The 12,350-nt window shown below is 56.0% G+C and overlaps 1 protein-coding gene across 4 annotated transcripts in view; it reads right to left on the minus strand.

Annotated features, from left to right (window-relative positions):
• Positions 1–564: 564 nt before the first annotated feature.
• LRRN2 (leucine rich repeat neuronal 2) overlaps positions 565–12,350 on the minus strand; it is a 63,123-nt gene continuing 51,337 nt past the window's right edge. For 2 of the 4 annotated variants that reach the window (XM_030872750.2, XM_030872751.2), the window contains one exon: positions 565–3,553. In XM_030872750.2, the coding sequence (XP_030728610.1) occupies positions 1,178–3,316 (2,139 nt within the window). In that variant the 5' untranslated portion in view covers positions 3,317–3,553 and the 3' untranslated portion in view covers positions 565–1,177. Of the gene's footprint in view, positions 3,554–5,305; positions 5,327–6,525; positions 6,726–12,350 lie in introns of those variants that run through there. The other 2 variants (XM_030872753.2, XM_060293168.1) reach the window with 2 other exon arrangements.

A 12,350-nucleotide genomic window follows, 5' to 3' on the forward strand; every position in this document is an offset into this window, starting at 1 on the left:
CCCCCTCCTGCCCCAGTGAGCCCAAGTTCTTGCTGTCTTGATGATCTGCAATTCTCTGCATGACTCTGCCTCTTGGGTTTAATTAGAAATAGGATGGGAAGTGCTTCCCATGCACTGGCATGTTAATTGCTTATCACAGAAAGAGAAGGGGTGACAACATTTGGTGATGGAAATTTCCACTCTCTCCATCTCCAGGTTTTCCTCCATTTTCCTCTCCCTCCCTCTCCTTGTCTCTTCTTTCCTCTCGTGCCAGCCTCTCCTGCTCTTTGTCTCTCTTCTCCAGATCTCCAGGCCCTTTGGGGAGCAGGCCCAGAGGCGCCTGGCAGGTCAGAATTCAAACCTAAAGGGAAAAACTGTGCTCTCTCGCACCACGTTCCTCTCTCTCTCCTCCCTCCTCTCCCATTCCAGCCCCTTTCTGTCACCCTCAGGCTTTTAAGAGATTCAGAGCAGAGAGCTCTTTAGTCATACTCAGTATTCAAAGGATTATTTTTCTTTTGTTTCCTTCCCCTCCCCTTATTATTGTTATTCTTATTTATTTTTATTTTTTACAAAACAGGAGAAAAGAATGAATTGGGTTGGGGGGAGGTGACACATTTCTCCACAAAGGTACAAAATTGCCTATAGAAAGTCAACCTCAGAGCGCAGGCCAGAAGGGTGCCGAGAAGAGGCGTTCCTGGGCATCCCTCTCCCACGTGTCCTCCTGATCCAACTGGGGCCCCACTTTGGGAGCAGTCCCCCGAGGTGGGGAGGAGAGGCCTCCTTCAGCTCTTGCCCAGAAGGGGAAAGAGCAAGCAACTGAGACTGCACAGAGACAGAGAAGAGGAGGGGGCGCATCCTGTGGGCCAAGGACCTGAGGACACAGGCGGGGGACATCCAGGCCCAGGAGCCTCTGGGCACACAGACAACTGGGGAGGTGGGCAGCTTTAGCCAGGGTCCTTCCTGTTCCTTGGAGATGCTCCTCAAATGGCAGCGGAGGAGCCCTCAGAAGGTAAGGGCCGTTTCTGGAGGCCGCAGGAGCACCCCCTAGGGCCACAAAGCTGGCTGTCTTGGTCCAGCTGCCAGGCCTCAAGCACGTGGACCCATGTTACTTTCCTGGCAGGGTACCTGGCCCAGATGGCTTCCCTTCTGGTAAAAAGTAGTCCTAGTTATTTCTCTGCTGCTGAGAACAGGCTGAGCTTCAGGAATTTTGTGACAATGGTGGTGACAGTGTCTCCCCTTCTGAGGACCTGGGCAGCTTCCTCCCCGGATTCCAGTGCAGGACAAGGGGTGCAGATACCACCCGGGCTGAGGGGGTGCTCCAGCCCCAGAAAGCCCAGGCTGGAAGGAGAGGCCGCCCACCCACTCCCTGCCTGGGCTGGCCAGTGCCAAGGTGGGCTGCCAGCCCGGCTGCCAGCAGGAGGATGGTGAGAACCAGGATGGCTATGAGCCCAGGTTGGTCCCCTAAGGCTCTGTGACAAGGAGTGGCCTCTTTAGTCCTGGCCCATACACATGCCAACTGGGTGTGGGCATCAGCAAAGGCCACTTGCAGGCAGGCCCAGTACTCCGTGGCCTGAAGGAGGCGGGTGATGTTGTAGCTGTGGGTGCCCCGTGGCAGGCGGGCCACAGCAGTGGCCCTGTGGCCCTGGAGGGCAGAGGCACTGGACCAGGTGAGGTTGGTGGAGACTGTGTTGGGTGGGGAGACCCAAGATAGCAGGATGTGATAGGGGTGAGTCTCCTGCACCTGGAGTTCCAGACCCCATCCCTTGCCTCTGCCTGGCTGCAGGGGAGCCCGGCCAACAACCACACTAACCGTCTTAGTGTCAGCCCCTACCAGGTTCTGGGCCACACAGGTGTACAGCCCTGCCTCTTCCGCTGTCACCCTCCGCAGCTCCAGGGTCCCCTCAGGGTACACCCGGTACTTCCTGCCTGCCCGGGCAGCCGTCAGTCGAACCCCAGCTGGAGTGACCCAGTAGATCTCGGGTTCTGGTTCAGCCAGCGCCCGGCAGTGCAGCACCAGGCTCTCTCCACTGGCCACCTGGAGGCTGGGGGGGAAGCTGCGGGGGGAGATGAGGGGCAGGCAGTGGTCCGTCATCTCCCGGAAGGGCACCTCCCGCACTGGGCGGCGCTGGAGGTCTGGTGGCTCGGCACACAGGGTGGACTGAGGCTCGATGAAGCGGACATGGGTGCCCGTGGCATTGGCCCAGCGGATGACACAGTCACAGCGGATGGGGTTGCCATGGAGACCCACCTCCTGCAGGTTGGGCAGGGACTCCACTGTCTGCTGGTGCAAGGCACTGAGAGCATTGTTGTTGAGCATGAGGGTCTCCATCTGGGGCAGGTGATGGAAGGCGCGGGGGTGGATGAAAGACAGCCGGGGGTTGTTGGTGATGTCCAGCTTGGTCAGCTCAGGGAGGTTGACCAGGGCAAACTTGTCAATGGAAACCAGCTCCTCCATGTTGTTCAGCCCCAGCTCCTTGAGGTGCAACATGTTGGCAAAGTCCCCGGGCCCCACCCGCTGGAGCGGGTTCTTGTTCAGGTCTAGGAACTTGAGCCCAGGCACCTGCTCCAGCGCCCGCCGCGGTACCCGGGCCAGCAGGTTGTCATAGAAGGAGAGGCTCTCCAGGCTTTGAAGCCCCTCCAGGGCGTAGTCAGAGATCTCCCGCAGGTTCATGCCTGCGAGCACCAGGCTGCGCAGGTTGGCCAGGGGCCGGAAGTTCATGTCCAAGATAGCGTCCACTTTGTTGCCGCCGATCATGAGGATCTCCAGGCTGGGCAGCATCTCGAACCAGCGGCCGTCCACGGCCCTCAGCAGGTTGGAGTTGAGGTGTAGCCGCAGCAGGTTGCTGAGGCCGGCGAAGGCCCTTGGGGCGATGCGGTAGAGCTGGTTGTGGTTGAGATAGAGTTCCTGAAGGCTGGCCAGCCCTGCAAAGCTGTGGTCCTCCAGCCGGGTCAGCTGGTTCTCCTCCAGGTGCAGGCTCAGCAGCTGGGGCAGGGAACGGAAATCACAGTCTCGGGTGTCTGAAAAGCTGTTCTGGGACAGGTCCAGCTCTGTGAGATTGGCCAGGTAGCCGAGCTCACTCTGGTCCACGCGGACGATGCCGTTGCTCTGTAGCAGCAGGGTCTGCGTGCCTGCGGGCAGCGCCGGGGGCACAGCTGTCAGGAATAGGTCATTGCAGTCCACGGTGGTGGCCTCGCGGTAGGACGATAGGGGTGTATACCAGGGCCGGATCTGGCAGGCACACCGAGGGGGGCAGGGCACGTGCCAAGGTACCACGGGCACAGTGGCAATGGCACCAGCCACCCAAGCTAGCAAGAGGGGGGCCACAAGCAGCCTCATGGTGGAGCTGCAGGGCAGGGGACCATCCACAAGAAGAGTCTGGAGTCCCTGTGCTCTTAGCGCTTTGCAGGCTGAGGGTCAGCAGCCCTGCCAGGGCCCGGGGAACCACTCTCCCTGGGCAGTCATTCTATGCGGGGATGGGTGGGCATCACTTCCTGCCCTCTTGGGTGCGGCTCTCCATCCTTGTCCACTGGCGCTCGGTCTGCTCACTCATTGCCATGACCCATCGGGGCAGCTCTGGAAGAAGAGGATGCAGAGTTAAGGAGGTTGCAGAGAAGCAGAATCTACTCCCTCCTCCTGTGTCTCCCCTGTTTGACTCAAGAGGTCAAAGGAGCTGAGAGGGGTGGACAAGATCAGAGCCAGGGCTCCTGGATTCTGTCCTCCAGTCCTTAGGCTTTGTTGTCCTTTTCTTTGATCTGCAGGGGGAGTGACTGGGAATCTTCAAGGAAGGGGCAAGAGATTGAGCCTTGGAAGCATCCAGTATAACTCGCAGAAGGTGTGTGTGTGTGTGGAGGAGAGGGGATGGCTGAAATTGTCATCTTCAGAGTCCTTCTGAGCCCAGAGAGATGTGGAGTAGATTCTCCAACCTTCCTCACATCTCTCCTCACTGAGTGAATGGGAAATAAAGCGACAGTTTTCAGACATCCCTCGGAGCAGTGTGGGTAGAGGGTGGTAGAAACAAATGCGGCTTCTAGATTCCAGGGTGCGCTCCCAGGACTTGGCAAGTTGAAAGGCAGTGGACCCTGACCCCACACCCAGACAGGCTGGGGAAGTGGGGTGGTCACCTGGGGTCTGCTTAGGCTCTCCTGGGATAGGGGACAGCTTTGGCTTTTGCCAACTTCCCTACCTGGAGGCAGGGGCTTTCCCTTCCCCTGTAGCCTAGCCAAACTGCCAGGAGCTGGTGGGTTTAAGAAGCCTGGGTCTGAGCACCTCAGTCCTGACCATATGTGATCTGGCCTCAGCCAATTCTCCTGGCTTTTGCCATCCTACTGACTCACTGTGACCAACCTTTCAGGTCATATTTACCCAACACCCCCCGCTCCTGTCTCCCAGACAACTCTCAGTTGTTCTTCAAGACTCAACCTAAGGTCAGTCGCTTCCTACAGAAAGCTGCTTCTAACCCTCCCCACCCCTGGATGGCTAAGGGGCCTGCCTTGTGCTCTCACAGTACCCCATGCTTTCTTCTGTCACAGCCCTGATCACATCATGTGGAAATGTCTCCCCAACTGGGGACCTGTCTCGCTCATCATCACGCTTGTAGCCCAGGACAGGTGCCCAGTGAGGGTTGATCGTATAAATCAATCTCTGTGGTCCCAGGGCTCCTTCCTCCAGGAGGTTGGGTCCCTACCCCCACTCCAGTCTAGAATCCAAGCCCCTGCTCTTCCTTCCTCCTGGGTATGGACAATCGATCCTGGTTCTCTAGAAGAACCCATGGCCAAGATGCTTCGCCCTAGACGAAAGTCCAGCCTTGGCCTAGAACCGAGAAGGGCGAACCAAAGGGGGCCCCTGGGCCTGGTCTGACTCCTGAGTGGAGGTCTGACTGGGTAGTTTTCCAGCTGCAGACATCAGTGGAGTGCACAGTTATTGAATGCCTGCTATTTGCCAGGACCTTTCAAAGACTGTGTCTTATTTCATTTAACCCTCATAAAGAGTCTACAAGATAAGCATTAATACCTCCAGTTTGCAGATGAAGAAACTGAGGTTTGGAAGAGGTTAAAGAATTCGGCTCAAGCCATACAGCTGGTAAATGTCGGGAGACACGAATTCAGAGGTTGTGCCATTTACACTGTACTTCTCTGCCCCCAGATCTGGCCCGAACCTACCCTGGATACCCTGAGCTGTACTGGCTGCCGAAGCAGCAGGCTGGGTGCCCATTCTTGTCCCCTGAGGAGATGACTCCTTATCAGGGAGCTGCAGGAAGCTGGGAGCTGTCTTCCACCACCCTCCAGGCAAGTGCCTCTCAGCTGGCCAGCGGGGCTCTTTGCCCACCTCATCCCACTTGCAGGATGCTGGGGCCGGGGAGGGGAGCAGTTGGAGGCTTCCCTCGAGCAAGGGAGCGGCACGCCTCTTTACATTCGACTACTTCCCACCTTCCTCTGCAGCTATTTCTGAAGGTGGGAAAAACAACATGACTTAAAATGCACAGAGGTTTTGAGTGGGGGTGTTGTGTACACTGACACATAAAACTCAGGGCAAACACACGTGCACACCCGCATCCACGTGCAGAGGGGAGCCTGGAGTACTCAGCCACCCGGGCCGGTGAGCGGTGGTCAGGAAGAGTGGGGGGGATTCTGCCGTGCGCTATGTGAGTGGAGAGGCAGCAGGGACAGGCTGAGTCCTGGGATGACCCTGTCACGGAACTAGGGCTGTGGTCCTGCCACACGTACACACCAGAGGCTCCTGCCTCCTGCCCAGGCCTCACCCAAGAAAGTAGAACCCACCAGCAAAGAGATCTCACTGTTACTTACCACTTCCTACCAGAGCACCCTGGGAAAGGTTCACTGGTCTGAGCATCTGTTCTTTATGTGTAAAATGAACTTGTCATTAGGATTAAAGGGACTGGGTGTGGTGCACACAGAGAGCCCAGCAAGGCTTAGTTCTCTTTCATCTCCCAGGGTTGGGAAGCTCCCCAGCTATAGGACTTCTTAGTGGGGGATAGAAGTTGGATCCCAGGACTCAACAAGCCCCTATTAAGCTTGCCCACTGTGGGCCCAGGGTCGCCCCCAGGTGGGATGGGGAGCTGTGAGCGGGACTAGATAAAACGTCACGCCTTTAAGAGTGCCACTCTGGCAGGACCAAAAATGTAAAATGATTAGGAGAGCCCAAGACAGTTCGTTAAGGGGAGAGGAGGCTGCAGTGGGTGGAGAGGGCCTTCAGACCTTGCCCGAGACCCAGGTTCCTCCTCCAACATCTCTGTCCTGGCACCTTTGTCCTACCGATGCTCAACTGTATGGATGGGATAGAGAAGCCATTTAAAAGTTCATTAAAAACGTCCAGAGATTCGCCTTTCCCTCCACTCCAGGCTCACCCTCCTCCTCGCCCCTGTGGCTGGGCTGGGGGGCGGGTGGCCCAGAGACGGGCAGCGGCTGGATGACTCATGTTCGTACACACCTCTGGTCCCAAGGCTTGGCAAAGGCCCAGACAAGTCCTCCCCGTCACTGCTGAGCACACAGCCCCTTCCAAGATAGAACTCAGAGCTGCCCACTCACCTGCCATCACCACTTAAGGCTGTCTTGCACATGGCCCACTCATGCAGGCTTGATTAGCAATTTCTGCTGGGAGCCGGAGCTGCAGAGAAAGCTAATTGTCTTTTATCTATAATCTCCCGGGGTGAGCAGGAGTTCAGACTATCACGCCTGCGTTTTCCCCAACTGGATTTCAAGCTCTTTGCCGTAGGGGCTATGTCTTGCATGCTTTTTGTGTTCCCGGTGAGCCAAGTGTAGGATTGAGCATGCAGAGGGTACTGGTGAGTGGATACAAATTGTGAAGTGTGTAACTCTCCCATCAACCCTGTGTGCAGACAGAGAGGGATTGTTTAGTCTCATTTTACAGGGGAAGCAACTGAAGCAAGGAGAGGTTAATTGACACATCAGAGCTTGCACAGCTTCTGACGTGGTGGGGTCAGAATTCAAACCCAGGTCTTTGACTCTGTAACCTGCCCCACCAGCCCAGCCAAGGTTCACTGCCTGGCAGCTCAACGCCCGCCTTAACAGGAGCAGAGCGCAGGGCTGGTGGCCCAGAATGCCTGCTTCAGGTGCCAGTCCTTTCAGAGACGAATGGGTCCCCTGCTCCTCCCCAACGCTCCCTGAGGGGGCCCCTCAGACACCATTCCTTCATTTCTGGCTAGAGTGACTTCCTTGGGGGACACATGGGGAAGACCCTGTTCCTCTGAGTGTGTGGCTGGGCCTGGAAGCACAGGGACAGACAGAGCCAGCAGGCTGCGCAGAGACCTCAGCCTGCCTTCGGATTGGGGGCTGGGTGCTCCTCTTTGTTCAGGGACAGCTGGAGACATGACCGTCAGTGACAGGGGAAGCAGGGTTGCCCGCTCCAGGAGCAAAGTTTCTCTTGGAAGGGCTGGCTCTGCAAGCCCCAACGGACCCACCTCCTCCCGGCAGCGGCTCTGGATTTAGCAGAAAGTATGGAATTGATCCCGTACACTCCCCATTAAACTCCAACCCTTGGCAAAGCCCTAAATGAAGAATTTTGGAGAAGCTGACGTCAGCAGCCAGAGCTGCTCTTCTCCCTTTCCTCCATCTCTGGCCCTGCCCCCAGTACAGTCCCGGGCTCCTGCCAGCACTGACAGCATTGCTCCTCCAGGGGGCTGCTGGATGCCAAGCCTCTCCTCCCCCAACTCCTCTCCCCTCCCCACAGCCTCTGCCCAGCGCCCCCCTGAGCTGGGAGCCCTCCGGAGGGAGGAACAGCCAGTGGCAGTGATCAATTGCCTGGCCTTCGCTGCTGCTTCAGTGCCAGGTCTCCCTGAGCTGCGGAGACAGAAGGGCAGCATAATTGAGTGTAGCACTGATAAACTCCGGCCTCCTCACCAGCAGATAAGCGCTGGGTTGGGGGATGCAGAGGTGGGGGAGGCCATCCCTCCATCTGTACACCTGGCCTCCGCTCCTCCCGAGAGGTGAGCATGGCCCCTCACTCCCACCTCTCATTTAATCACAGACAGCCAGGACCTCAGAGCTGGAGGAGACCTCGGCATTTATCTAGTCTTCCAGAGTCTGAATTCCATAAATAACTTATGCAAAGCAGGAGTGGTGGAGTGGAAGGAGCCTGGGCTCTGTGATCAGAGTTTGAGTCTGGCTCTGCCGCTCACTGTGGGTGACCTTGGACAAAGTTAGACGACCCGAGCTGGGAAGTGAAGATGAGACCCTCTCACAAACTGCTGTGAGGAGCCAGGATGCAAGGCCTATGACGTGCCTCTTAGTTGCCTTCGTTGCCCCCTTCACCATTGCCTCTCCTCCCACCTTAGCCCCTACTTCTCGTCTCTCACCTTTCGTCCTAAACTTCTTCTTTCTATTATGGTGTAACGTATGTCCAGGAGAGTACATAAATGGCGCGAATCCCAAGTGCACAGCTTGATGAACTTCTACCTTAGTAGATACCAGTACAACCACCACCCACAGCAAGATATAAGCATTTCCAGCCCTCCCGAGGTTCCTGTGCGGCCCTTCCCAGTCAATGTCCAGCCCCCACCTGGAGTTAACCATTGTCCTGACTTCTATCATCATCCATCAGTTTCATCTTTTAAGCCCAGAATTCCCCTTCCTTCTCCATCGCAACTTGGAACCAGGGTCTTTGGAAACAGCTGACTCTGGCTTTAGGGAACGCCAGAACCTCAGACCTGAAATTCACTTAATTCATCCTCCTGCTTCATAGTGGCTATAGCTTCTCAGGGTCTCACACTTAATCAGCCATCTCCAGGAAGGGAGACTGATTCCTCTTTCTTGTTTTACAACTCCCGTATCTAGAAATTGCTCTATGCCCTAGGGTCCCCTCTCCGGTTGGAATCCTATGACTTGGGCCTGTGAGTGTCATGCTGCCTTGAGACAAGAAGATGGCAGGATAACCTCCTGGCAGCCCTTCCCCAAAGCCCTGCTGGGTCTTGGCCACCTCCTGGGGCAGCATTGCTGGGCCCTTTTTGTTGCCAGACCCCTAGGTATTTTGATTACAGAATCTGGGGCACCAGGCAGAGGACAAATTGGGGAGTGACCAGGAAGGAGAGACCCAGACTCACTTGTAACTGCCCCAGACCTCTCCACTCGCCCATTTCAGAGGCTCCTTGCACTCAACTTGTCCCAAGCCCAACATCTCCCACCAAACCTGCTCAGGAGGCACTGCCATCCACCAGTCTCCAAGACTGGAAATCTCCACCATGGTGACACGTCCCTCCCACCTCACACACACCCACCACAGTGCTCATGCTAACGTTCCCTTTTCATTTCTTGTCTTGACTCTCACAGCAGCCTCCTCACTTTTGAGTGACCCTCTCATTCCCAGGCACCTCATGCTCCTCCTAGACTAGACTTGCTATTTCCTTCTCCTCCGCGGGCCTCTCACTCAACCAGCAAAACCTCTCCCTAACTTCAACTATCAAACTCCTCTTCAGCCGTAAAAACCCATCCCAAATGCCACCTCCTCTGTGACAGGTTCCCAGAGGCCCTCCTAGAAGGGTGGTTACACCCACCGCAGTCCCGGAGACTCTGAACAGACCTCCACGGTAACAGCACCTTCCTTATCGTCATTCTGAGAGCCTGTGTTCTCAACCAGGCTGTCAGCTCCTGGAGGAAAGGATGGTTTGTTATTTATTTTTGTCTTCTCAGAGCCTAGTGCAGTGCAGAATTTCCTGGTAAGGGTGGGAGGTGTTCTACAGCCATGAATTATGAATCGCAACCCATTAGTGGGTCATGAAAACAGTTTAAAGTGGATAAAAATGTACATTAAAAAAATGAAATAGAAAATAGAGTGCATTGTATGTAGCTAGACTAAGAGTTGTTTTGAGAAATTTTTCCCCTCTGTTTTACACACACATACACACACACACACACCTGTGTACAGATGGATGTGATGCAAAATCATGCATTTTTGCCCTTGAGTCGCAGCTATAAAAGCTTGAAAATGATGAGTCTGCAGAGCCTCTCTGAGTGAGGTGAGTCCCTTCAACTCTAGTTGAGGCCACTGGAAGGATGACATAAATCAAAGTGTCAGAGGAAGGATACGACGCCCCCGAGTGCCTTCTGTGTGCAGGATTTCTATTTGCTGGCCACTTTAGAGATACCTCATCCTATCCTCCCAACAACCCTGTAAGTAGGTACTTTTTAGAAGAGAAGCCTCACGCTCAGTGCAGACAAGGGATCAGACCCAGGTCCCACAGCTAGAATGTGCAAGAGCCTGAGTGTGAACCCAGCTGTGTCTCACACACCAGCCCTTTCTAGTTCCATGATTCTGGTGCCAGAAGCTGAATTCCAAGAGTGGAGGATACTGGGGAGACCGGAGGAGAGAAGGGAGGAAAATGAGAGGGCATCTCCTGGTGAAAGGATGAGGTTTCTCTTGTCTACCCTTGCCCTCCCCTCCCCTCTGCAATGAGAAGAGTCAGTTCCAGTAAAAACCCTTTCCCGGCCCGGGAGGGAAGGGACTTGTTCCCAGGAAGAAATATCTACATTCCCAGGCCTCTGGACTGGCCCTGGACAGAGGGCGTTGCAATTCTGCTGCCTGGAAGGGAGCCTGCCTCGTTATTTCTTAAGTAGGAGTGGAAGGCGCCAGTAGGTAGCTCACAGTCATTTTTTGTCTGGTTGCACTGCACCAAAGAGGCTTCAGGGGAGTGGAGCCAGCTTTGCAGGGGCCTGGAGAGCAGCGCCAGGCTGAGCTCCACCGCCGCGCGTCGCCAGCCTTCTGCTGACTTATCTGCCCATCCTCAGGAAACCTTCTCTGACCCCTCCATGCCTCTCCTGGGCTCCTCTGGGGCCTCAGCGTCCCTCCATCATACACTGGCTGTTTACTTGTCTGTCTGTCTCTCCCTCCACACTGTGAGGCCCTCAGGGGAAGAACTGTGCTCCAAGTGGCCAGTTCCTCCAACAGTCTGGCGCATGGTAGGAGCTCAGAAGATACCTGCGGAAGGAGAGAGAGAAAGGCAAGCTAGGGCAGGGCCCGAGAACAGAAGGGGGCTGGTTGCTTCAGAGCTCCTGAAGAGCAGGTGGACCTGAGTCTGGCCTCGTGAAGGAGGTCCAGAGCGCACCTCCTACAGGCACACGCCCGGGCTCCCCTGCCCTGGCTCTGGCCACTGCATGGCCACTGTAGCCCTTCCCTTGATTGGGAAGGCACTTCTGACTTAACTTTCTGCCTCTGGATTCCACCCTAAGACGAACCTCCCCCTCTGGACTCCCTCAGGCGCCCCCTCTGGAAATCCTGCGGACACTCTGAGATCTTAGGTTAGCGGTTCAAAGGAGGGCTTTGGAGTCGAATCCTGGTGCTGGCTGTATGACCTCGAGCATCCTTACTCAGATTCCTCCTCTCTAATGCAGGGAGAGAGCCTACCTCATGGGGGGAAATCTGCAAGGATGATGCCTGCTAAGTGCCTGGCGCTCACCGGAGCGCTCTTCCCTTTTCATCTACCTCGGTTGGTCTGAGGCACAGTCCCTGGCTTCCAGGCCACCTGTGTACCAGGCCCGCACCAGACGGCCTGTCCATGGTCATGTGGCCTGTAACGCAGGCAGCCTCTCCTAAGAACCCTTCCATCTCAGTCTGACACTCCTTCCTGACGGAGCTGCCCTCTCCTGGGTCAACTTTAAGCACTCCCCGGGGCCTCCAACCAGGGTCCAGTTCTAGTCTTTAGGACTCGAGAAGGCTCTAGAACTCAGTTCATTTACAGATCACCAATGTCTGACACACTCTCACCCAACAGCTCACTCTTCCTGCCTTAGGTGAGCAGCTCCTCTGTTTGCCCAGGTGCTCCTTGGAAGGGTCGAGAGGGCCCCTCCTAGCAGAGCGCTAAATGTCCCAGCTTGACCGCAGCCTGCGGACATTCCACACTGGCCGCAGGCGCAAGCCAGGGGGGCAGCCAAGCCCAGCTACTGACCTCGAGCCTCTCCCACCTCCCTCCCTATAATTTTCCCTGCCCTTCCTAGAATTAGCCGGGGGTGCTGGGCAGACCCTGCAGCATTCTTGAAAGGCTGCCCTCCTGCAGCCCTTCAGACACAGTGGATCCCTGGGAGTTAGGTGCAGCGGAAGGAGAGGGAAGGCTTCAGATAGATGCAAGCAATGCTCTTTCCTGCCCCCGTGCCTTTGCACATGCAGGGGCCTCGCCCACAAGTCCGTGTCACCGCTTGTGTATTCCCATCTCTGAAGTCTCAGTTCACACCGTCCCCCTCTGAAGTCTTCCCTGACCACCGCCCACGCTCCATTAATCAATCCCTTTCTCCTTCTCCCATCCTTGAAGAACCCATATCCACTGTGATGCTCAACTCCTCTCTCAGATTGTGAGCCCCTCGAGGGCAACTCTGTGACTCATCAGCCCAGAACTAATAGTGAGAGG

The sequence above is a fragment of the Globicephala melas genome, chromosome 1 (assembly GCF_963455315.2).
Source record: "Globicephala melas chromosome 1, mGloMel1.2, whole genome shotgun sequence".
Lineage (NCBI taxonomy): Eukaryota > Metazoa > Chordata > Mammalia > Artiodactyla > Delphinidae > Globicephala > Globicephala melas.